The following is a 25,552-nucleotide window of genomic DNA, read 5'->3' as shown; positions in this document are numbered from 1 at the left end:
AGACTGAAAGAACTGGGCACGTTTAGCCTTGAGAAGAGAAGCCTGAGGGGAGATATGATAGCATTCTTCAAGTACCTGAAAGGTTGTCACAGAGAGGAAGGCCAAGATCTCGTCTTGATCATCCCAGGGTGCAGGACATGGAATAATGGGCTCAAGTTACAGGAAGCCAGATTCCGGCTGAACATCAGGAAAAAGTTCCTGACAGTTTGAGCAATGTGACAATGGAACCAGTTACCTAGGGAGGTGGTGGGCTCTCCCACACTGGAGGCATTCAAGACGAGGCTGGACAGCCATCTGTCAGGGATGCTTTGACTTTGATTCCTGTACTGAGCTGGGGGTTGGACTCGATGGCCTTGTAGTCCCCTTCCAACCCTACTCTTCTATGATCCTATGAATATGCAGTGGAATATGCATAGTATTGCAGCCTTAGGAGAAGTTGTTTCTTGAATCTTGTTCCTGCTACTTAATGATAACCCCTTTTGAGATATTTGTTCCCTGCTATAAGTTTATTGCTGTTAGCCGTAGGCCATTGAAAAAAGTAAAAGGAGCGCACACGCACACACACCCATAAATAAAACAGGCAACACAAATCAAATTTGTAACAGTCATTTAACAGCAAGAGAACTACGTAAAATTTGTTTTCCTTTGCCAGAGAGCCAGAGTAAAATCTCAACAGGACAATAATGATCCACAAGAAATTATAACTACAAAAGGACGTTCTGAATACATTTTGCTTGAGTTCTAGCTGCAGCTAAGGCAAAGGATGCTACATGATAAACTACTCTTTTGTTCAATATTTAATAAAATGTTTAATAAAATATTAAGATTTGAACACTGATGAGAAATATCCTGCCACACAAGAGTCAATAGATCTTCCATTGCAAAAGATTCAGAAGCAAGTTACTACCTGAGCTCCGCAAATGCAGAATCTTAAAGGGTCCAGATTGTTGTATTGCTGCTGCTGCCCGCCACCATATATTAAAAACCTGCATTGTTTGAAAACCAAATGCTGTGTAATCTTACCTCAAACTGAGATATCTTGAGGCTGCCATCCTATACACACTCACCTGGGAGTAAGTCCTATTGAGCTCAATGGGGCTTACTTTTGAGCAGACATGCATAAAATTGCATTGTAAGTTATAAGAAGTCTTAAAACGACAAAGACACTGAGGGAAAAACCAGATTTTGAGTCTAGTTTGAAGCAGAGATTAAGCTCTGCCAGGTACGTCTAAAGCATTTTCATGGGGACAGATTGACCCAAAGCTGCTCAAATGATGCAAATAAACAAATCCTGTGTTATTACTCCCAAAATGCCACCCTGGAAATATTTTTTATTGAAAGGTGGGGTATAAATCCCTTAAATAAATAACTAATGTAGATGGGAGGCGAGTGGGTCAAGGCTGAGAAAAGGGTGGCTTGCCTAAAGCTACCTAGTTGGGGGATTAATTTCACCATTCTGTCAAGTTAATCCGCCAAGAGTGATCTCAGTTTACCTGACCCTTATAAAGTGGAACATCCCAGTAAATTCAGTGGAATTTACTTCTAGCTAATGTTCCTGCCAGAAATAGAAAGTATGGAAAATTACAAAAATGAGTAGCTAAAAAGCAACAATACGTGGAAAGAAAAGTATGAGTACTTTTACAGCAATTTCAAACAACAACACACATTAATGAAGCATCATTCTGGAAAATCAATGACATAATCAGTTGCATCAATTATATCATTGTAGACATCAAGTGAGCTGATATGACCTTTACTCCAAGTTTTTGTTTGACTAAGAGTAATAATAATTCTTCAGTGGGCACTGATGATTTGCTTAAATGCACATTGATGGCTGGTGGCTGCTAGCTACTGCACAGATCACACTTCCCCAGCTTGGTCCAGATCTGGAGAGAAACGGTTTGATGATTACAATTAAGTCAATTAAGACATAAGTAGAGTTTTTGCACTTTGGGGGTGGTGTGCTCCAATGGCATGTCATTTGCTTCTGAAGAAGTGATATTACTTTTAAGGTTTTCTTCACATGGAGTTTTTATTCTGCGATTAAGATTGCTCCTTTGCGGAAGTCTGCAGGCTCTTCACATGACACTGTGAACCTCCAAGGCGTCTCCTGCACGAAATGCCTTTTCTTCTGTTTTTAAATAGATCGCAGATAATGAGCTATTAAATTACCCCATTATGTTCCCCTTGAGTTCCCTTTGTGAAAAGAGGAAAAGGAGCAAGAAGAGGAGCGACATCAATGAAAGACACAGATATAGGGAGGAAGAGGGGGGAAAGAAGCAGGGGGGAACGGGAGTCGTTGGGCGTGTTGCCACCCTATCGGCTTCACTTTGTTTGCAACTTTGTTGCGATGTTTCCCCAATTGCACCTTCTCCTTTTCCAGTTTCCACAGCCCTTAAAGTCCCAGCTTATCATCATTGTAGCCTAGGGCTCTGTGCTGTTTCCACTGAGCTCTAATCGAATTATGTTCTTGATGGCTGGGTGGAGTCTGGGTTGGGTCTGATTACCTCATCAATGTTCCCGCCTCCTTGGCTGTGTTTCCAGGACAACAGAAGAAGAAGCTAATGGAGGAGCATGGGATTTTTAAAAAGGAATCAGCTTTGCTGTTAAGAAAGGCTTTCTCCCTCTCCCCCGCCTTCTCCTTTCCACTGAAAGTCCAGATGCACCTGCATTTTAGGAGCAAGCCTCATTGAGCACAGTGGGAGTTACTTCTGAGAAGGCACACATATGCTTGTGCTGGGAAAGGGGGGGGGAGAACACAAAGCGGGAAACCAGCCCCCATTTTAACCCAGAGGACCTCATTGACCACAATGGGAGTTACTTCTGAGGAGACAGTAATGGGTTTGTTGTGGGAAAGAGAGCAAAACCAGCCCGCATTTTAATGCACAGGATCTCTATATGGAAGCTGTGAATGAGTTACGTCCTAAGGCAATGGACCAAAGCCGATCGTGCTTAATCGCATTTAAGGAATTGAGCTTAAAATTGTGCCATTTCAATTGAGGGGGAATTGCTGTAAGTTCTGATGTAGGTATTCAAAGGCAAGCCTCATTCAGCACAATGGGAGTTACTTCTGAGGAGACACTAATGGGTTTGTTGTGGGAAAGAGAGTAGTCCAAGCCCCCATTGTAACCTACGGAATAGCTATAAGGGAGCTGCCAAGTACTTTCTTCCTAAGGCAATTCATTGGAGCTTCGCTCTGTCTGGAATTGGGCTTTAACGTGCGGCACTACAATTGAGGGGGAATCTCAGCCTCATCCACCTCAATGGGAGTTACTTCTGACAAGACACTAATGGGTTTGTTGTGGGAAAGAGAGCAAAACCAGCCCCCATTTTAATGCACAGGATAGCTATATGGAAGCTGTGAAGGAGTTACGTCCTAAGGCAATGGACCAAAGCCTCGGGATCGCACTTAAATCGCATTTAAGGAATTGGGCTTTGATATGCGCAGTGTCACTTCAGGGACTTTTCTGTTATTTCTGTGGTCATTGAGAGGGCAAGCCTCATTTAGCACAATGGGAGAAATCACCCCTTGACTGGGGTCATGGACTGAGTTCTGGTGCTTATTTTCAATTAAGTTTTAAAAGCTGGTCCCTCACATCCTGCTCCAAAATGGTGATGAAACTTCTGGAAAACAGGGAGGGAAAGGGTTGGGTCACTGAAGTCAGAACAACACACCCACAAAGGTTGGGCTGGAAGAGTCGGACTATAAGCAGTCTCCGAAGAAGTGGCTGTTCAGTGATAAAATGTGGGGCTGGTGCTGAATGGCCACGACATCATGGAAACACAGAGACCTCACCATGCAGCAGTCAGGTTAGAGTAAATTGCTGGTGGAAACACAGCCGTTGTGATCCTGCATTTAAAACGTACGCAGAAAGCCCTGTTTTAAATGTAGGATTTTAGACTGGTGTAGAGATGCCCTAAACATTAGAACTCCTTGGGGCTAGTCTGTAGTACTCACAAGGAGAGAGAAACTGACCTTGCAACGGATGCCCTCGGAACTTCCTAAAAAACATATATAATGCCCCAATGGGGTGCAAGAATGAAACAAAGATTCTTTCTAAATAATAGTTTGGACATATATGAAGCACAGAAGTTGCATGAAAGACTTGGCTCCAAAGAAACATACAAGGATATAAGATGCTGCCTGACCAAAGATAGATTGCACAACCATCGTTTGGGCTCAGGAGAAGAAAGAAGACAGAAAGAGAAAACTTTACAGCCATCTACCTAGGCCAGTGGTTCTCAAAATGTGTTCCAGGGAACCCTGTGGCTTCCCAGAAGCTTACCTGGGGTCTGTCAATGAGACAATCAGTAACGTTGGACAAGCTGCCTGAAAGACACCAACCTTCTTCCTGCAATGTGCAGCTGAGAGAGGGTCTGGGCTGTGTTCTAGCTCACGCTCAGTTCAAGCAATGCAGCAGCAAGGCCCTCATACTAACTAGGTGCATGCCTTTTGAACATGCCCCAGAATCCTCTGCATGCCATGGCTCTGTGGGGGACGTGCCTCAGCAGACACATCAATAGCCCCCTTTCTCACCTTATCTTCCACACGTAGACTGAATGTCTGGACAGGGAGCAGGAGCAGCCAACTTCAAAACATTTGGCCAAGGTGAGAATGGGGTCCGTGCGCATGTAGAGCTTGTACTCATGATCACGAATCCCAGCGTGACCATGGTTCCAATCATGCATTCAACCCCTCAACTTCAGCTGAATGTGTGAAGGCCGCGTGTGAAGGCCGAATGTGTGAAGGTGGAACCAACCAGCACGCTCCTGCTCTTGCCACGGTGCTTTCAGTCTATGTGTGGATGAGAAGGTGAGAACAGGGCTGATGAGAAAGGGTTCCCTGAAGGTAGAATGTTTGAAGACTACGGAACTAAAAATAATATAAGAAAAAATTAAAAGTGGGTCCTCTGTTGCAGTGGCATTTAATCATTTATTCCAACCTGCAATTGTGCCTTTTAACAGTGTGTATATTTTCATATGCAGTAATGATGCCACTGAAATACAACTTCATTGATCAAAAATATATACTTCTGTCACGACACAGCAGATATGCTCAGGATGATATTGACTCCTGTTTCATTTTGTCTTATTCTTCCAGTGTATTTTCCACTTTTTTGCATCTTTTCGCAGGGCTGGCCCAAGACATTTTGCTGCCTGAGCCAAGATATGGCCCTCCTGCCATTCCACATGCAGAAACTCACTGGACTGGCAGTTCAATCTTACTTCCACACTGGCAGCAGGAAAGTGCCCTCCAGTATACCTGAGGGCAGCAGGCCAGTTTAGGGGATGTAGGACAAACTGTGTGGCACACATGGCTCTGTCCTCCAAGAGAGGGAAATGGCTGGGGGGCTGCCGCTGCTTCCCTCCCAGCATCTGCTGCCTGAGGGAGTTGCCCCACCTCTGCCTAATGGTAGAGGCCTAGTGTGCCTGGGGATTTAGGCGTCTCCTCGTGCATAACATTTTTTTAAAAGCTGGACTCAAATCTAGATTCCTCACACTGTGCTACCATACTGAAGTGTATATATAAATATATATATATATATATATATATATATGCAGTCAGGGCCAGAAATATTGGAACAAGGATAACTGTTTTGGCAGTTGGCCTCTGTACACCACCACATTGAAGTTGAAAGGAAACACACCCAGATGGGAGCAAAGTCAGGACTTTCAGCTGTAATTCAAGGGGTGTGACAAAAGTGGGGCACTAACCATTCAGGAAGTACAGCCAGTGGCACACACACACACCCATCGTTGGTGGCTCATAAGTAATGGAACAAACCAACATCATTTCAAACTTAAGCATCGCCTTTAATACCTGGATGAAAGTCCTTTGCAGTCAATGACTGTCTGATGTCTGGAACCCATGGACATGACCAAATGCTGAGTTTCCTCCCTCGAGATGCTTTGCCAGGCCTTTACCTGCCTTCAGCTGCTGCTTGTTTGTGGGTCTTTCTGCCTTCAGTCTTGTCTTCAGTAAGTGAAAAGCATGCTCTATTGGGTTGAGATCAGGTGACTGACTTGGCCACTGAAGAACATCCCACTTCTTTGCCTTGAGAAACTCTTGGGTAGCTTTTGCTGTATGTTTTGGGTCATCATCCATCTACAATATGAAGCGGCGTCCTATCAGTTTGGCAGCATCCAGCTGAATCTGAGCAGAAAGTATAGCCCAATACACTGCAGAATTCATCCTTTTATCTCTTCCCATCATTCTGGTACAAGTTAATTTGGTCTCATCAGTCCAAAGAATTTTATTCCAGAACTGCGTGGGCTTTTTTAGGTGTTTGCTGGTGTAGGCTAATCTGGCCTTTCTGTTCCTGAGCGTTACCAGTGGTTTGCACCTTGTTGTGAAGCCTCTGTATTTACAGTCATAAAACCGTCTCTTGACTGTAGATGTTGACAATGACATGCCTACCTCCACATTAGCGTTCTTGACCTGGTTAGATGTTGTGAAAGGGTTCCTCTTAACCATGAGCAGAATTCTGCGGTCATCCACTTTAGTTGTCTTCCGTGGTCTGCCAGGCCTTTTGCTGTTGCTGAGCTTGCCAGTTAATTCCTTCTTTTTCAGGATGTTCCAAACTGTTGTATTGGCCACTCCCACTGCTTTTGCTATCTCTCTGATGGGTTTATTTTGTTTCCTCAGCCTAATGATGGCCTTCTTCACTCACATGGACACCTCTTTTGACCTCATGTTGGGAGTTCCAGTGAACAGCTTCCAAATGCAAATGTAACACTCAGAACCACCTCCAGGCCTTTCATCTGCTTGATTGGTCACAGGGCACCCAGGAAACAGGCCATACCTGGCCATGCAGCTGCTTGTCAGCCATTCGTTCCATTACTTATGAGCCACCAACGATGGGTGTGTGCGTATGCCCCTGGCTGTCCTTCCTGAATGGTTAGTGCCCCACTTTTGTCCAACCCCTTGAATTACAGCTGAAAGTCCTGACTTTCCTAGAACTCTAGGATGGATACCACCTGGGCCTGATGATTTATTCATTTTCAATTTGTCAATAATGTTGAGAACTTCATCTCTTGTCACCACTATTTGCCTCAGTTCCTCAGACTCCCTTTCTGAAAACATCAGTTCAGGCACAGGTATCTGTCTCCTCCTTATGTTATACTCCCCTCTCAGTTACGTAGCAATAAAGTGCTGAGGTTTAGGGCAGCCAGACAGTGCTGTGCTATATATCACAGCAAGGAAGTTCCAGGAGGGTGGGAAAGAAAATCAGATGTCATGTCATCTGCGTGCCCTCAACAGTGCTATATGGCTGGCTGAATTTTACAAGGGCGGGGAGAGAGACATTGTTGTCTCCCATTCGTAACCTCCAATGTTTTCCCTCTGTTTCTTCAGTCATTTCCCTTAATGCACAAAATCTGTAAAGAAGGGAAAGACAGAATAGCTGCACAAGGTCTTTTAATTGTGAGCACTTGAAGCCTTCCATCTGGAGACACCCTGTTAGGAGCAAGGGATATATTCCAATATTTTGTTGCAGGTCCACATTTGTGTTAACTCTATTCTTAAACAAGTAGAATGTTTTTTCATAATCTCTTCCCCTCTCTCCTCCTGGGGACAACAGTATTAACTGTAATATGCCTTCTAATTATAGACCTATTAGCCTGACTGACATATTGGCAAAATTAAAGGCCAAATAACAGATATTTGGAGGACTAGACTAAGACAGATAAGGTCTTTTAGAAGAGCAAGCCAGCCTCAGATCAGGGCTCTCTACCATGTACAATTGCTTTGTACTTGAGCATTTATTAAATAAATATGTCAACATTAGGAAGGCTGAATTCCATGCGGCTTTTGTGAATTTAAAGGCAGCCCAATGGTTTAAGAAAAATTTGGGAGACGTTTTCTATACTTGGGATGGGCAACCTTTTGGGGGTCGAGGGCTTTCGATGTGGGAAAGTGGTGGTGGGCTGTAATACTCATAATTCTCAGCCAGCATGGCCAATGGCCATGCTGGCTGGAAATCAAGAGAGCTGCAGTCCAACACATTTGGAGAGCATCAAGTCTGGAAAGGCGAATCTAGATTGCCAATTCTTGCTGCTAATAAATATTCTCTATTTATTCAAGCTATTAACAACTAGTATCCCAATGACTCAGGGAGTAAAACAATGATGAATTTTTGCTCCTTTAAAAAAAACCAAACAACAACTTTTTATAAATGATACCACGGCAGAACCTGGCAATAACAAGCACTCCCCCCCACCCCTCAACTTTTTTTGTAAAAGAAAGGAAATGGTCCTCTTCTCCTATTCACAGATGGATTGTGCTATCTGTTAACCACCTGAGGCAATTACGGCTGTAAAAACTTGTCTCAACATAAGCTATAGCAAAACTAAAGTGGCTCTTTTGAGGAACAAAGTTAAGTAGCATATATAGCTCACTGACACATAAAATTAAGCAACTCAAAACTATTTGGGAGTCTTGCTCTCTAGTTTATATAACTGGAAAACACATCCGGATGTTGCTCAGCTGAAAATGGAGCAGTCTATGGCTCAGAAATGTTGGCGGACCGAAGGAGGCAAGCAAGTAGTACTACACACCTTTTGTAGAGGTATGGGACAGAGGTATGGGATACTTCTGTCTTGGGTGCCCCTCAGTGCCATTGAGAACTGAAACTAGGATGCTCCCAATTGAGATGAAAATATACCTGCATCTTTTCAAACTTTTGGTTTAACACATGTCAGATGATAGCATATCCTTGGGAGCTTCTCAAGAACAATTACTATCAATTCTCCCTAATTGTCCTACTGGATTAGAAAATGTTGATGCAGTCAGGTTTTCCTCTTTAAAATTACTTATCAGGATCCAAACTGCCAGCTGCTAAACTGGAATTTAACAACAGGCTCAGATATATTTTTATGCAGTGATCTTTAACTGACAACACTAAAAAAAAAACCAAAATCAGCCTGCTATAAAATTATAGTTTCAGCACTGCCTGGAAATGTCTGTAACTCACCTGTCTCAAGAATAGCTTTTACACGGCCAAGGTTCCAACAACTGCCCCCTGCTGTTCCCAATGGCCGTTATCACAATGCTCCTACCAATCTATATTTACAGAGAGGATGTAACACAAGATATTCTACACTACATGCTTTACTGTGCAGTCTCTGAAAGTGAAAAAATAGGGTTCTCCTATCTCTGCTGCAAGGTTGCGATTTTTGGTGAAATGAAGAGGTAGTGGATATTTTGCTTGTCAATAACAACAAAGAAGTAGTGGCTGCTTTTTAATTTGAAACCAGCAGTCACCAGAATTATTTGACTGCTCATGTTGTTGATTAATTAGTGTATAATATATCTGAGTTTCTTGTTTTGTGGATTATGGGTTGGGACTTAACTTGTTTTGCCGGCATCTTTTTTTCTGCTTTAAAATGTAATCTTTGTTCAACATAATGGCAAAAAACAAATACACTTGAATTGAACAATTGTGTATGCTTTTTCTAATTCTTTACAAAATCTGGAAGTCTAGACGAAATTCACAGACTGATCTTCTGCACCATCCATCAATTAAATGAATCACATTAAGGACCTGCAAGTCTGATGCGAGACTAAGAGCCCTCATCATGTGTATACCAGCCCAGGGGGAGATTTTTTTCTCCCCATACCCATGTATATATCTGCCAACTGAGGATAACACAACACCATCTGATGAAGAGAGCTCTCAGACACAAAAACCCATGCCACAATAAATCTGTTGGTGTTTAATGTGCCACAAGATGCTTTATTGTTCTTGCTGCAACAGACTAGAATGGCTACCCCTCTGGAATATAGTCTTTCTCGCACACAGCAACCGCTATACACCAAACAGCACCGAAGCGCAAATACTCTTGTTTTTTTTAATGCTTGAAAACGGAAGTAACTCCTAATCATACATACCAAACAGATAATAACGTCCACTATTCAATACACAGTTGGGAAGCTCAGAGCCTCTTTGACTACCCACTGATACTAAAGAGCCTCAAAGATGCAACCTCTACTCCATCATAGCCTGCTGGGCGCATTTGCTACTAGGCACAGACACAAGTGAAATGACTCTTGCCAAGTAACAGGTGATCTTGCAGCCCATTTGTGCTTACGTGCTGCCTAATTTGTAGCAAGAAAGATGTCAGGGCAGTTTTGCCTGGGAGTCATGCCTTCTGACCTGCAACCCCACTTCCACTACTTGGCCAGTCCTAAATATGTGAGTGCTGGCTGTGGTTACTAAGTGATGAGACAAAGGCATTTGACACATGCTCAGAGAGGTATTTTACAAAAAATAATTTAAAAATGAATTCATGGACCTGTTCCATGGATAAGCCCTAGTACTGAAAACAGGTGCTGGGGCTAAACCTTGCTGAGCCTCAGCTCACATTAAGCCCACAGTAACTACCCCTTGGTAGTAGTGGTGGCGGCAAGGGCATCTCAACAGCCCTTCTGGACATTTGCCTCTTCCTTCCCCCATCCAACCCATCCAGTACTATAAAGTTGCCTGTGCTGTTCTTCCTGGCTTTGTGCCTTCAACAGTGGCATGGAAGGCAGGAATTTAACAGGTGCAAGTTTCACCTGGCATGGAGCTGCAGTTATAGGGAACAGCTGCACCTGGTGCATTTCTGCCTGCAATGACTTTCTTAAAGGCTGTTGGGAAGGGGTGGGTAGGTGGGTAGAAACCCAACTGGCTGTGCCTTCTACCACTATCAATGATCCTCCCTTTTCCACTCCCACCCATCCTTCAGCCTTGGAAGGGAGATGATGGAGGCTTTCCCAGGGCAGGGAGAAGAACGCGATAAGGAGGGCCCTGCTGGGTGAGAACAAAGGTCAGTCTCACTCAGCATCCTGTTTCCAGCAGCGGACAGGCAGATACTCCCGAGGAGCTCACAACAGGACTTGATGGCTACAGCCTTCCCCAGCTACTGGTGTGCAAAGGTACACTGCCTCTGAAGAGAGAGGCTCCATTTAGCAGCCACGGCTAATATCCCCTCCCCTCCCCTCCATGGACGTGTCTAATGTTTGCTTTAAGCCACCTCCGCCACTGGCCACGTCCCCCTCTTAATGAGCCCGGCGGGAGAGGCGCCACGCGGGGCCGAGCTCCCCTACCTGCGCGCAGCTCTCTCATCGCGGGCGTCGGGTCGAGCGGCTGGGGCTGGCGGCGGCTGGGGCGGCGGCGCAGGGAGCCCGGCGTCCGGCGGCTCCTCCGCATTCGCGCGCTCCCCCCTCGCAGCCCAGCCCATCAATTATTCAAGGCGGTTGCGGTGTCCTCTTCTCCTCCCCTTCCGCTGCTGCGCCTCCACCTGCAGACGAGGAACGGGAAAAGCAGGGCGGAGGAGGGGGCCGGCAGGCGCGGAGCCGCTCTTGGGCCGGCGCCGGCGGAGGGGAACGCATTCCGAGGGGGAAATGGGGGGGGGGGCCAGGCCGACCTGGAGGCAGGCAGGTTGGCTGGCTGGCTATCTAGCAGCCCCCCTCGAGGCAGCACAGATTAGAGCCAGCCCCCCCCCCCATCTGATTTGTAAAGGAGATGATGAGCACTGATTCTAATCCGGAACCAACTGTGCACGGCAGGATGGGTTGCCGTGCACGATGGACACCGTTGATTTTAAAAGTAGAATCTCCGTGGCCCACGAGTGAGTTGCACTGTTTTAATAGCAAGAACGCATACTCAGGATTTCTGAACTGCAAAGTGGCCAGTGGTCCGCTAAATATAACTTCTGCACGCACACCGGTGTCAAGATTATAGCTTCAAGTAGCAATGTGTATCTGTCAGTTTGATCCTGTGCACGTTTACTCGGAAGCGAATGCCACTGCCTCCATAGTCTTTGGCGAAAGGCCTCTGGCAGATTCCTTTGAAAACAGAGGATAAGACATTGGAAACCAAATGACCTTGCCCCTGCTGTCTGCAGGCTTGCAGCCAAAGACTTCTGGCCAGGTGGAAGGAACAGGAAACTGAATACAGTCCTTGGTAGGCAGTGGGGCTATATTGCACTTCCCTTGAGCAAGAAAATCACTGGTGTTTGTTTTTCTTTTTCTGATAAGATGGACCTTTTTCATTTACTAATTTGATCACATCTGTATTTCACCCTTCCTCCAAGGAGCTTCCAGGAGCGTCACATCCAGATTATTCCATTTTACCTGCGAGGTAATTTACCTGTGAGGTTCAAGGACGCTTCCAGACAAAGGGGTCCTAGCACTAACAGCCAGAAGGCACTGTGCAGCTGTTGCATCTTTTTTTCCTTAATAGATTTTCTGTGGTAAGAAAAATGATGGGAAAAGTGGCTGGAAAAGTTGGGAGGTTTATGAGTGGAAGATGACAATGGCTGGACCTCCCGTAAACTTCCATGAATGGGCAGGGTGATGGCAGGATAAAGGCCTCATCTGGAAGCACCCAAGCGTCTGGGCAGGTGCAGACATATATTTTCCAGTCACTTTCTGTGGCGAGAAAAAGTTTGTGAACCCCTTAGGCTTGTCACATATTTCCAACCTAAAATGATATTAGATCTTAACCTAACCCCATAATCCTAGATAAACAATACATAACCTGAGCAAACAAATGACACAAAAACATGATGCTTTTTCAACATTTGTTTATCCACAGCTGATTCAACATTCAATAGCCATGTGTGAAAAAGCATGTGAACATTTAGGTTCAGTACTTGGTGGGCCCCCTTGAGCAGCAATGACTTCAAGTAAGCGTTTCCTGTAACTGTTGGCCAGTCTCTCAGGTCGGTTTTGAGGAATTTGGGCCCATTCCTCCTTACAGAACTGCTTCAACTCTAACATTTGAGGGCTTCCTTGCATGAACAGCTCATTTCACGTCCTACCACAATATTTTAATGGGGGTTAGGTCCGGATTTTGACAAGGCCATTCTGAAACACAGAATTTCTTCTTCCGCAGCCATTCTTTTGTAGATCTGCTTGTATCATTGTCTAGTTGCATGACCCACTTTCAGTTCAGCTTTAGCTCAAGGACAGGTGGCTTGCTATTCTCCTCTAGAATCTTCTAGAGGAGAGTTCTGCACTGCAGAATTCATGGTTGTATCAATGATGGCAAGCCGTCCAGGTCCTGAGGCAGCAAAGCAGGCCTGAAACATCACATCCCCACCACCACGCTTGATGGTTGGGATGAGGTTCTTCTGGTCGAATTCAGTGTTTGTTGTTTGCTAAACATAATATTTCATGTTGAGGCCAAAAAGTTCTACCTTTGACTCATCTGTCCAGAGATCTATCCAGAGATCATTGTTCCAAAAGTCTTGGGGATCATCTATGTGATCTTTGGCGAACGGGCAGCAATGTTCTTTTTAGAGAGCAGTGGTTTCCCCTGGCTGTTCTCCCATGAACGCCATTCTTGTTCAGTCTTTTTCTGATTGTTGAGTCATGAACACTCACATTAGCCAAGGCGAGAGTGGCCTGCAGATCCTTGGATGTTACTCTGGGGTTCTTTTTGACTTCCTGGATGATGTGCCAGTTTGTTCTTCGAGAGATTTTGGTAAGATGACTGCTCTTATAGCCTCCCAAGGGTTTAGCCTAAGACCTGCCCCCTTCTCCCCTCTCCAGCCCCATGTTGCCAAGAACTGAAAGGGTTTATGTAAAGCCATATCTTACTGGAACAGGTTTTGCATACAAGAGTTCCAGGTTTGTGAGCCCTGGCTGTGATATGGCAGAACAAAGGGGCTGAGGAAGCACATGCATGCCAGACAAGGGGCAGTGTGATAGGATCAAAGAAGACACCTGGTTGGTGCCTTGCCCAGTCCTCTCCCCCTTACCCATTCATTCACCCCATGTGCACTTGGTTGCTTACCAGTAGCTGCTGGTTGTTTGCCCAGCAGATAATGTCAGCAGTTCACCTGACCCTCTGCCTCATGCTTCCTTCATGCTACTGGTGGTTTATCACATCAAGTGTACCCATGGTGGGGACTCCGCCCAATCACCCCTGCTAGTGGTCTAGTGGTGGATATGGGGCCAATGTGCGGATTCTCCACTCAGGCCAGGGGTGGGATGGGGTGGAGAATCCTCTGCACCCTTCCATTCTGTGCCCATCGTGAAGGCAGCTGAGGTGAATAATGCACAGGGCAGGGCTAGCTGAACTAGCTGAACCATGTAGCCAGCTGAACCAGTCACAGCTTCTGTTCAACATCATCAGGTGCATAGTCAATTCTGACAGCAGTGCAAGAGAATGGGCTTGCCAGCCTCTTTTATGCTCAGTCACAGGGCCTCTGTGCCTCTGAAAGCTACATGACAGGCAGGAGGGTTCCAGGTGCAGCTGTCCTCCATAACTGCAACTCTGTGTTGAATAGGGGTGTACTTGGTATACTTCTGTCTATCATGCAGTAGTGTAGTGGAGCCGGGGCTCTCAGGACACAGCGCCGGCACTTTTTTTTATTAGCAGGGACACTGACGTCATCTGCCACCCCCCTCAGAATGTCCTGTTCCCTCTGAGCTTAGCTGCAATCCTCACAGTAGCGGGAGGGAAAATGAATTTTCTCAGCAGCAATATATAGTTGTGAGCTATGCCTGTTGTAATGCAAAGTATTTGGGGGTGTTTTGGTCTTGAAGGGGCAATTAAGACCGAGTGGGGGTGTTTGCACAACATGCCAACCCACGATGTGTGACTAGACATGCACTGGGAGCTATTTGGCAAACAGACAGTCAGGTGCACCACCCACAGGGCACTGGCTGTCCCGCCCCTCTCACCAACTTTCCCCTCAGTCCTCCAGCCAGCTCCGCCCGGCACCCCAGAGCGGACTTGGTGGCAGAACCCATCTCCTCTGCCGCCAAGTCCCCTATCCCTGCTTCAATTGTGATCGCAGTCAGAACCCTTTTTTCCCCCAGCCCTGTTTTTGTGCAAAAACGGAGCGGGGGGGGGGGGAACGCACACTAATGTCTCCCCAATTTTTAAAAAAATTCCTTTGGTTTACCATTGCTGTGTGCTTGCACAACAGCAGGTTACCAAAGAAAACCGGCTTGCCCTGACTGGGGCCCTGTAGGTTGCACTTAGCAAACATACAGGGTTGCAGTCAAGGATAGCCTGCATCTAGTCTCCTGCACCCATTTTTCAGGGTGCCCCACACACAGTTCCCCTTCTCCCTCAAGATCGCTCTCACTGCTTCTAGTCTGACAGCTGTCAAACTAGAAGCGGTGAGAGCGATCTTCAGTATTAAGTGTAGTGGGTGTCTAGTTTCATATGAAGCTGGCACAGGCAGGGATGGGCTGGGTGGAGTACCCCACCAAGGGTGTAGTCCACTCTTAAAAGCAGGGGTATCCCACGGGGAAGTGGTTAATTTTAAATGTTTCCCTCCCCCGCATGGCGGGGGGGGGGGCACTTGGAGTTACCCACTTACCAATGGGATGATGAGCACCTGCACTTCAAAATTTACCACTTCATTACTGCTGTCATGCACACTAGAAAGACACAGGAGCCCTGCAGGAGTAAAAGGGCGACAGTCCCACCACTAAATAGATACTGGTCACAACTGCTGGTGCTACTGCTATAGGCCTTGCTTGTGCCTCTGCCTGGCATGGTGGGTGGCAGGCATTCTTTCTTCTGTGATTTATTTATTTATATTGTTAATTTTATTTAAACGCTTAGAACTCATCTTCCTCTCACAGACCCTCAAGGAAGTGTACATTATAAAACAACAACAACCCAGTGTTAAAATATTAACAATATAAAAACAGCCACAAGGGAAATTTAAAACAGCCAAAATAACATTTCAGCAACAGCAATAACGCTTTCTGGAAAAGCTATGTTTTAACTGCTTGCTGAAAGGCACTCTAGGTGCCGCAGTCAAAAAGGCTGTTTTGCATTCCCACCTGCCAAAACTCAGGTGGTGAATCAACAGGGCCTCAGTTGTTGAATGGAGTACCTGAGCAGGCTTCTGCAGGGGAGGAGGAGGACTGTGTGATCTGATTTCACGCTGCAGTTTCAAACTTGTGTAAGTCTTGTGGTTGTTGCTCAGTCGTTCAGTCACGTCCGACTCTCCGTGACCCCGTGGACCACAGCACACCAGGCCTTCCTGTCCTCCGCTCTCTCCCGGAGCGTGCTCAAGTCCATTGTGTAAGTCTTAACTGGTTGTAATTTGCCCAAAGAACATTAGGTATTGGGCAGATTAGAAATATACTAAATAAATAATATATTATAATCTTTTACCATGTTCGTGTATTTTATGGTTTTAACTGCTATGAACTGCCCAGAGAGCGTCGGCTATTGGGCAGTATAGAAATGTAATAAATAAATTCTCCTGAATCTTAGAATCTTTAAAGTTAACCCCAGCATTCTGAACTGATCCTAGAAACAAATTCATAGCCACTGCAGCTGAAACATCATTGGAATGATGTGATCAGAACACCTCCTACCAGACAACACCTCATACCCGAAAGCAGCTACATTCTGAACCACTGAAGCTTCCAGATGCTTGTCGAAAGCAACTCCATGTAGAGCATGTTGCAATAATTCAGCAGGGACATGACAAAAGCAAGATTGGCCATGACCAGATCCCATTTCTCCAGGTAGGGATACAATTCAGCAGTTTTTGATACCATTGACCATGGTATCCTTCTGAGCTGCCCAGCCCCAAAGGGACTAGAGCAGGGGTCCCCAACCCCCAGGCTGAGGACCAGGACTGGTCCATGGCCTGTCAGCAACCGGGCTGCAGGGGTGTGCGAAACCCCCTCACCTTGGGTCCGTGGGAGTCCGCAGCAGGCAGGAGGTGATCCATCCCTCCCCCCCCCCCCGGAATCCTCGCTGGCCCCGGCTGGCTCTGCTCCGCGGTGAGTCCACGGAGCTGCTGGCCGGCTCTGGCCGCTGGTGGACTTCCAGCCGCTGGGACACAAGTGGCGGCCGCTATGCGGACACCATTTGCGTCCCTGTTCTACAAGTAATAGGCTACGTAAATCTTTACGTAGCTGATTACTGCAAAGAATAGGGAGGACGCCATTTGTGTCCCAGCAGCCAGAAGTCTGCCAGTGGCAACCACCACCCCCAGTCCATGGAAAAATTGGACCGGTCCCTGGTGCCAAAAAGGTTGGGGACTGCTGGACTAGGGAACACAATGTTGTGTTGGTTCCAGTCTTTCCCAGAGAGTTTGGGGGGCTGCTACTTAACACGTTGGCCATTGGCTTATGGTGTCCTACAGGGTTCTGTCATCTACATAAAACCAATAGAGGTTACCTGAAAATTTGGAGTGCGATTACACCCAACTCCTTCTCTCCTCCAGATTCCAGGGACACTGTCAAGATACTGAATCAGTAGTTCAAGTCTGTAATGAGTTAGATGGGGCTGAGCAAATTAACAGCTAATCCACAGAAGACAAAGACAAAGGTTCTCTGTATTAATGGAACTGCCAATATGGGAATGGGAATTCAACCTGTGCTGGATTGGGTTGCACTCTCCTTGAAGTCTCAGATTTGCAGACTGGAAGTAATCCTGAACCCAACTTTGCTCCTGGCTGTTCAAGTGGTGGCCATGGGCGGCAGTGCTTTTGCTGGTGCACTCACTGTGTCTGTTCCTAGAAAGAGTGGATCTGGTCCTGGTGGCACATGCCTTAGTTACACCGAGACTGAATTATTGTCATGCAATTATCCACTGCCACTCTGTCCACTCTGAAGAAACTTCGCCAGGTTACGACAGCTGGAGTTTTGATCAGAGCCAGTTATTGGGAGCATGTGACTCCTTTTACAACAGCTTTACTGGCTTCCAGGCTTTTTCTCAGCTCAGTTCAAAGTGCTGGTTATTACCATTAAAGCCCTAAATGACTCTAGATATCTCCTAAATAAATAACTTGGATATCTAGTCTCTTTTCATCTGATCCTACTTGCTCACTGAGAGGCTGTCCAACATCTGAGCAGTGGTCAGTTCAGATGTGGGAGAGGAAGGCCTGCCTTCTCTGTGGTCTCATCAAAGTTGTGGAACTACCTACCTAGGATGGCCCATCTTTCACCCTCCTTGAACACCTTCTGCCACCTTGTGAAGGCTTTTTTTTAAATTTCAGTGGGCATTTGGCCCATTGAAATGTTGATTATTCTTATGCTCCCAGGAATTTCTGTGAAGTTTATGTCCTGTCCCTATCTCTTTTAATGGTTGAGTTTAGATTTAAAGTAGGGGGAGGGGCTGTTTTAATTCTGATGTTGCTACCATGAGTGTTGTTGTTTTAAAATAGAAAGGCACAGTATAAATGTGTCTGGTAAATATATAATAAACTGGCACAGTAACCAAAGCTGCTAAACAACCAGGAGTAGCATCAGGTCCAGGAGCACTCCCAAGCTGCATGCCTGATCCATCAGTCCTGTCCAATAAAGACCAAGCATCTACACCTGAGTCAGCAGAGGGAAGCCCTGGCCAATCAGGAGGCAAGAATGACCTCCAAGGGACATAGATGGCTTCCTACATTTTGCTTGCTCCCTGCCACACTCATGTTTCCACCTTGCACTGATAGTATTTTGCTGGCATAAGAGTTCTGCTGCCAGGATTTTCCGCTGGTGCAATGATGGTGGCATTATTGCTCTGTTTTGTGGCAATTGTGTCATGGGGCTCAGCAGGGCTTGGTTTTATCTCCCATGCTATTTAACATCTACATGAAATGACTGGAGCAGGTTATCTGGGGAAGTGGGTGGAGGTCGGTGGATACACCCAGTTTTACTTTTATCTAACCAGGTGAGGCAGCAGATGGATGAGGGCCAATAAATTGAAGCTTAATCCAGACAAGACAGAAATACTGTTAGTGGTTGGTTCATCTGCCCGCTTAAATTTTCAACCTGTCCTGGAGGGGGCTGCATTCCCCCTGAAAATGAGGTGCATGGTGTGGAGATGCTCCTGGATTCACTGTTATCACTTGAGGCACAAGTGGCCTTTCGTGGCCAGAAGCACCTTTTATCAGCTTAGGCTGATGCACCAGCTGCAACCCTATCTGGAAATAGCCTGGTGACAGTTATCCATGCGCTGGTAGCCACCCTGTCGGATATCCGCAATGCATTGCACATGGCGCTGCCTTTGAAGATGGCTTGGCAACATCAGTTAACTCCAAATAGAGTTCTGGGCTACTAACTGGGACCGGTTGATATGACCATGTGATGTCAGTGCTTTGTCGGTTGCACTGGCTTCCAGACTGTTTCCAAGTCCAAATTCAAAAGGTTGGTGTTTACCTTTAAAGCCCCAAACAGCTTTGGGCCAGAAAATATAAAAGGATGATTCCTCCCATATGTACCTGCCCAGGCTCTCAGGTCATCTTTGGAGGCCCTCCTCCAGGTGCCCCAATGAACAAAGTTAGGCCGGTTGATACAAGACAGGCTTCTCAGTTGTGGCACCCCGTTTATGGAATGCCCTACCCAAAGAGGCTTGCCCGGCACCTACCCTGTTAATCTTTTTGGTGCCAGGCCAAACCTTTCTTTTCTCCCAGGCATTCTAGATTTTATGGCTTTTATATGTTTTATATCGTTTTTCCAGTGTTGTTTACTGTTTTTGTATTATATTTTGCATTGTATTTTGTACTGTATTTTATACATTTAGCTTTACATAATCTGACCTGAGAACATGTGTTACTGGGTGGATGAAAAATTACATAAATACATCTAGCACATCACCATATCTTTGGGTTGTGCTGGTGCAGGAGGATTTAGGAGCAATCTAGTCCCTGCCTCATGAGTGTAACAAGGATATGATTATGCTGTAACATTCTTAGGACTAGCATTTATATGCTTAATGTAAGTCATCACTTTAATCTCTGATTTATTTTCCAGTATTTCCCAATGAAAGCGCATGACGCAGCAACTCCTGGTTAACCTCCTTCTCTTGTCTGTGTTAGACTTGATGAGACCTGAAGCTTGCAAAACAAACCATTTCCAGAAGATGGCAGTAACTGTGCCAGCCAGTAAATAGTGCTGAGATTACTTCTTCCTTGAAGCAACAGAAATCAAGGACAAAAGGGTGACTTGCTGATGTACCAGTGCACTTGCTCTCCTTTTCCTGGTCACCATTGCTGTGTGCTGGCAGTGTGCGATCATGCATCCAAACATGAGTCACACTGCAGGTCAGTCCTCTTAAGTGCTACATGCATGCCCAGACAACTTGCCCCTGCTCTAAGAACTGCTCTGAGATGCCAGTTTCCTGTATTCTTGGTGGGGCGCTGGAGCTGGTGCTACTGAGTCTTTTAGGTATGTATATATCTCCTCAAGACACCTTCATGCTCATGGCAGGACACAAGCTGTTCAGGCTTTATAGTTCCCACAGATTGTTCTCATCAGCCATATAGGCTGGCAGGAGATCACCATGGGCTGAAGCATCCCATCCATCTACATGGTGGATATCCCTGGCAATAGCACAAGGGATTCCCTAAGTAAGAGCTCCATGAACCACCTGCCTTAATGCATTGCTAAACCAAATAAGTGGGGAGAATCTCCATTTAAAGTGTGGTCCTTTACCCAACGTATGCCTGCTTGGTGCAAATAGATAGGATCTCTCGCAAATCTGCCCCCACCAGCAGAGCTTGAAAATATGCTGACAGTGTGGTGGGGGTGTAACTCTGCAGCGTGAGCCCTAAGCTTTTAGCCCTCCTGCCTCTCGCTTTTCCATCCAAACTTATAGTTGCTGGCATCCAAAATACAGGTGAACATGTATTAAATAAAATATAAGCGTAGAGCCCTCTCTTTAACAATCCTTTTAATGGTGATGGGGCAGACCATGTTTGCCCCCCAAATAATCAATGGGGGAATTGGGCTTTGAGGAAGCATACCTCAGACGTTTGGGAGGGCAACTGAAGGTCTGTTTTGCCCTTTTTTGTTTTGCAAAAAAAGAGGTAGGTGGTCTCTACAAAGGGTCAGGGATGTCTGTGACAGACAAAAAAAAAGCCCTCTCCTATCCTTCTCTTCACCCCCATTTTTCCACTGTCAGGGTTGGATTCAGATTCTGCCTTCTGTGGATGGAAGGTGCCACCACCCATGGAAGGTGCCTCTCCCCAATTTTCAGGGATCCACCCTCCTCCCTATCCCCACACCAGAACTCGCCCCATTCAACAGGGTCCCCCAACCCTCTGTGTAGCATTTTCAGGGGGATTGGAGGGGCTGCCATGGGAAGGAGCGGGCAGGAAAATCTGCTTCTGCCAGCCCAGTTGCACCTACTTAAACCTGGATCCAACCGTCAGAGTATAACTCTGACTCTGGAAATAGAAGTTTCTTTAATGGACAGTGATACCTGGAATATACTTTCTTAAATAGTAATTGATGGCTGGTGTCTAGTAGCTATTGAGCATATCCCACTTGCTTGGGTGAGAGCAAGAGAAAAGCTGTTGGGATACAGCCAAGAGAGAGAGAGAAGTCTGAGTTTTGCAGCTGCCTGGCAAGAAGCAAGCTTTTTTTGGAAGAATCTTTTGTGGTTTTGAGGAACTGCATTCTGCTTTAAAGGCAAGTGCTGTCAGTTTGGATGTGTGCCTGTTCCCCCGTGCTCAACTTTTATATGTGTAGTAACAACAGCCTATAGCACTTTAAAGACTTTCTCAATAATCCTTATAATAGCCCCATAAAGTAGGTCAGGATTATTACCCCCATATGCACTTACCCCATATGTGTGGGGTAGGATGAAGGCCAATCTACACATATGAGAACTCTGTGACTGGTTCTCCCATCGTTGTTGTTTTTTTTTCCAAAATTTAAAAGCAGCCATGGAGGTGGATTGGCTTGGATTCGGCTGTGGTGCTCCGAAAGGGGAGTTTAACCCTTTTCCTGTGTGCTGATTCCCTACTGAACCCCCCCCCCCCATCTGATAATAGTTCCAGATACAAACTGAGATCCTGTTTTTCTAGATGTGAGGGGAGAGAAAAAGAAATGGGTGTTGTTCTTTTAGATGACCTGAAATTGTAAGTTGCTATGCAGCAGCACTCTCTCTGGCCAAGCATTGTTGTCCCAATCCAGTTCACACACACAGTTTTCAGGTTTTTTGTTTTGTTTTTAAGAGTGCTTTCAGACGAGGCCATCACTCTCCCTCTTTCACAGAATTTTATGGGGGGGGTATAGACATCATCGCCTTCCACCTGTAACCCTCCTGTGCTTTCCCACCACTTCTTCCCTTAAAGAGAAAAAGATGGAATAGTTGCACAATGCCTTCTGAAACAGTGCTAGGAGGAGCTCAGTCGAGAGATCTGAGCATGGGTCTCCTGAGTCGCATGCAGTTCAGGCCTGAATGCCATCTAGAGACTTTGTGGCAGAGGCAAAATTTGAATTTGGGTCTGCACCATTCATTGCTTCATTGACTATGATACAGCCTTTGATTGTGTGGATCACAACAAACTGTGGCAAATTCTGAAAGTGATGGGAGTACCAGACCACCTTACCTGTCTCCTGAGAATCTGTATGAGGGTCAAGAAGCAACAGTAAGAACCGGACATGGAACAACTGATTGGTTCAAAATTGGGAAAGGAGTACGACAAGGCTGTATACTGTCACCCTGCTTATTTAACTTATATGCAGAGTACATCATGAGAAATGCCGGGTTGGATGAATCAGAGGTCGGAATTAAGACTGCCAGGAGAATTATCAACAACCTCAGATATGCAGACGATACCACCCTAATGGCAGAAAGCAAAGAGGATCTAAACAGCCTCTTGTTGAGGGTGAAAGTAGAGAGTGCAAAAGCTGGTTTGAAACTCAACATTAAAAAAACGAAGATCATGGCATCTGGCCCCATCACTTCCTGGCATAGAGAAGGGGAAGAAATGGAAGCAGTGACAGATTTTATTTTCTTGGGCTCCAAGATCACCGCAGACGGTGACTGTAGCCATGAAATTAAAAGACGCTGGCTCCTCAGGAGGAAAGCTATGGCAAACCTAGACAGCATAGTAAGAAGCAGAGACATCACTTTGCTGACAACGGTTCGTATAATCAAAGCTATGGTTTTCCCAGTAGTAACGTAGGGCTGTGAGAGCTGGACTATAAGGAAGGCTGAGCGAAGAAGAATCGATGTTAGAACTGTGGTGCTGCAGAAGACTCTTACGAGTCCCCTGGACTGCAAGGAGGTCAAATCAGTCAATCCTAAAGGAAATCAACCCTGAGTGCTCATTGGAAGGACAGATACTGAAGCTGAAGCTCAAATATTTTAGCCACCTAATGCGAAGGGAAAACTCCCTGGAAAAGACCCTGATGCTGGAAAAGACTGAACAACAACAACTGCACCGTTCATGGCTCGGTCACTTATTTAAAAACACCCAAAGATTCCAATGTTGCCTTTTCCCATGAGAACTGATGCTGTAGCAGGAAATCCTAGCACTTTGGGGGAGAGCAGGGGTTGAGAGAGAGCTTATACACAACTGGTGCTCACTGGCTCCAGTAATAGCTGCCATACTTCTATTTTCCCACAGGGAGGGATGGGATCTGGACTGTAGCTTTTCAAAGCCTGTTTGTTCCCCAGAATCTTTCTTGGACCTCCATAGCCTCACTTGTTCTGTACTAGTCTGAATTGCCTGCAGGCAGCCTTCTCCCATTTCTCATTGCTCCAGCCTGTTCTTTTTCAGTGTTGTTCTGCCAGTGCCTTACAGCCTGATCCTATGCATATTTACTCAGGAGAAAGTCCACTGCATTCAGTGGGGCTTATTTTCAAGTAGGAAAGGAGCCCTAGACCATGCCAATTCTTCATTCTTCACAGTGACTAATAACTTGCTGGCTGAATCAATACATAAAAAAAAAAACAGTTGTCAGCTTACATAGTTAATGTTTAAATAGCTCTGGTGTGACCTGGAAGTCAAAGTACAGCTGCCCTGATCCAGAGAAGACAATACGTGTCCGTATCAAGAACGGCAAGCGTAGATTGGGTGCAATGGCATTCAGATGTGCGCTTAAACGTGCATTGCCTCTGCCGTTTATTTTCTACATTTATGTTCCGTCTTTTCCTCAAAGGAGCCCAGGGCAGCATACATGATTCTCCTCCTCTGTTTTATCCTCACAACAATCCTGTGAGGTAGGTTGGGCTGAGAGTCCATGACTGGCCCAAAGCCACCCAGTGCGCTTCATGGCTGAGTGGAGACTAGAGCTCGAGTCTCCCCAGTCCAACACTAACCACCACATCACATTATTTGGATGTGGGTAGAAATGCAAATCTGAATATGCACTGAAAGTAATGCAGAAAGTGGATGGCGTCCACATTCTGATCCGAATCCGACTTCTGCTTGTGATTGCTGGTACGGGTCGCCTCTGTCCACACGCACGCTACTTTTCAGAGCCACTTTTGTATGTCATTGTTCTCTAGTTTCCATCAAGGAGCAAGAAACGTATCCTGAGACACGATGCGTGCAGTGGCCCTGGAGGGCAAGCCAAACGGGTCACTTTGGGGGCAGAGGGGTGTTCTGTACAGGCAGGTCTTGCGCTGAGGGAAGGCTCAGCAGGCCCATGCTCCCTTCCCCAAGTTCTGCGAATGTTTGCCCTAGTTCGGAATGACCGTCCCACAACATAGCAGTGTGGAGCCTTAACAGAAACTAGCCGGAGAAGAAATAAAAAGACATCCCCGTCACTTCTGCAGGCGACGGTGCCAGCCCTGGAACCAGAGGGCGCCCGGTCCCGGGAAGCGCGGGAGGGGAGGCGGCGACGGCGCTCTGCACGTTCTAGCTGCTGCTGATTTTGTGGTGTGGCGTCACCCGTCTCCCGCCGAGAGGATGACGTCATCCCGTCCGGGGCGAGGAGGGCGAAGCTGCCCGTTGTAGCGGCGGCTGATTAGTGTGGACGGCACGATCCACTGCAGTGCGGGTGGCAGGCGGACCTCGTCGGCGCGGGGGAGAGGATGACGGCAGGCTGCGATTGTGCACGCGTTGCCGCGCTGCACTGCAGCCTCTCTGGCTACCTGCCTTGCAGGGAAACGTTTCAGCAACGCAGGCGCACAGCAGCTGCCTGGCAGACAAGCCGCCGTTTTTTATGGATGGGGGGTGTGTGTGTGTGTGTGTGGAAAATCCCTTTAACCCTCTCCCCCGCACACACCCGGCACCACCACCGTCCAACCCAACCCCTCCCCAGCTGCTGTTTTTAGGTTTCGTGTTTGGTTTCGGTTTGGGCGGCTTTTAAGTTTCAAAAGAAATGGTGGGAGAGCCGATAACGAATCTCCCATGGCCCGATCAGCTTGCTCTTTCATTTACAGCATGGGGATAATAATTATGACCTACCTTACAGGGTTGTTGTAAGGCTGTGATAATGTATGCTATAGGCTGTTGTAAATGTACAAGTTGAGTATAGGGGACTGGGTAAATAGACAGTAGTCGCCTTAAAAGCTGCGTGCAGTTCCTCAAAAGCACAAAAGGTTCTTCCCCCTACCCCCTCAAAACGTTTGCCTTTTACCAGACAGCTGCAAAACTCTCTCTCTCTCTCATATCCCAGTTGCTTCTTCTTGCTCCCCATCAAGTATGTGGAACATGTTCAATAACTGCCAACCAGCGTGATGACTTAAGCAAGCATCTCCTAGCCATCAGTGCCCATTCACAGTGGTGTAGCAGAGGCAGGGCTTGCAGGGATGCAGCCCCAGCACTTTTTCCTTAGCGGGGACTCTGATGTCATCTGCCACCCCCCTAGGAACTCCTTATTCCCTCTGAGCTCAGCTGCGATCCTCAC

The 25,552-nt window shown here is 46.5% G+C and overlaps 2 protein-coding genes and 1 pseudogene across 4 annotated transcripts in view; 2 read left to right on the top strand and 1 right to left on the bottom strand.

Moving 5' to 3' along the window:
- The window catches only part of LOC146352899 (rap1 GTPase-activating protein 1-like), a 76,109-nt gene extending 64,831 nt beyond the window's left edge, over positions 1 to 11,278 (bottom strand). For both annotated transcript variants that reach the window (XM_084835119.1, XM_084835120.1), the window contains exon 1: positions 11,087 to 11,278. In XM_084835119.1, coding sequence (XP_084691245.1) covers positions 11,087 to 11,220 — 134 coding nt within the window. In that variant the 5' untranslated portion in view covers positions 11,221 to 11,278. The remainder of the gene's footprint in view (positions 1 to 11,086) is intronic.
- The window catches only part of LOC146352896 (protein CFDP2 pseudogene), a 1,048,348-nt pseudogene that overhangs the window by 893,835 nt on the left and 128,961 nt on the right, over positions 1 to 25,552 (top strand). The window lies entirely within an intron of this gene.
- TMEM139 (transmembrane protein 139) overlaps positions 10,816 to 25,552 on the top strand; it is a 50,817-nt gene continuing 36,080 nt past the window's right edge. The window contains exons 1-2 of the mRNA XM_084835125.1: positions 10,816 to 10,915; positions 19,715 to 20,128. The gene's annotated coding sequence lies outside the window, so the exon portion shown is untranslated. The remainder of the gene's footprint in view (positions 10,916 to 19,714; positions 20,129 to 25,552) is intronic.

Source organism: Heloderma suspectum, chromosome 2 (assembly GCF_057233095.1).
Source record: "Heloderma suspectum isolate Gila_16-S chromosome 2, 16-S_ref, whole genome shotgun sequence".
NCBI lineage: Eukaryota > Metazoa > Chordata > Lepidosauria > Squamata > Helodermatidae > Heloderma > Heloderma suspectum.
The sequence above is the reverse complement of the archived record's forward strand: the minus strand, read 5'-3'. Positions and strand labels throughout refer to the sequence as shown.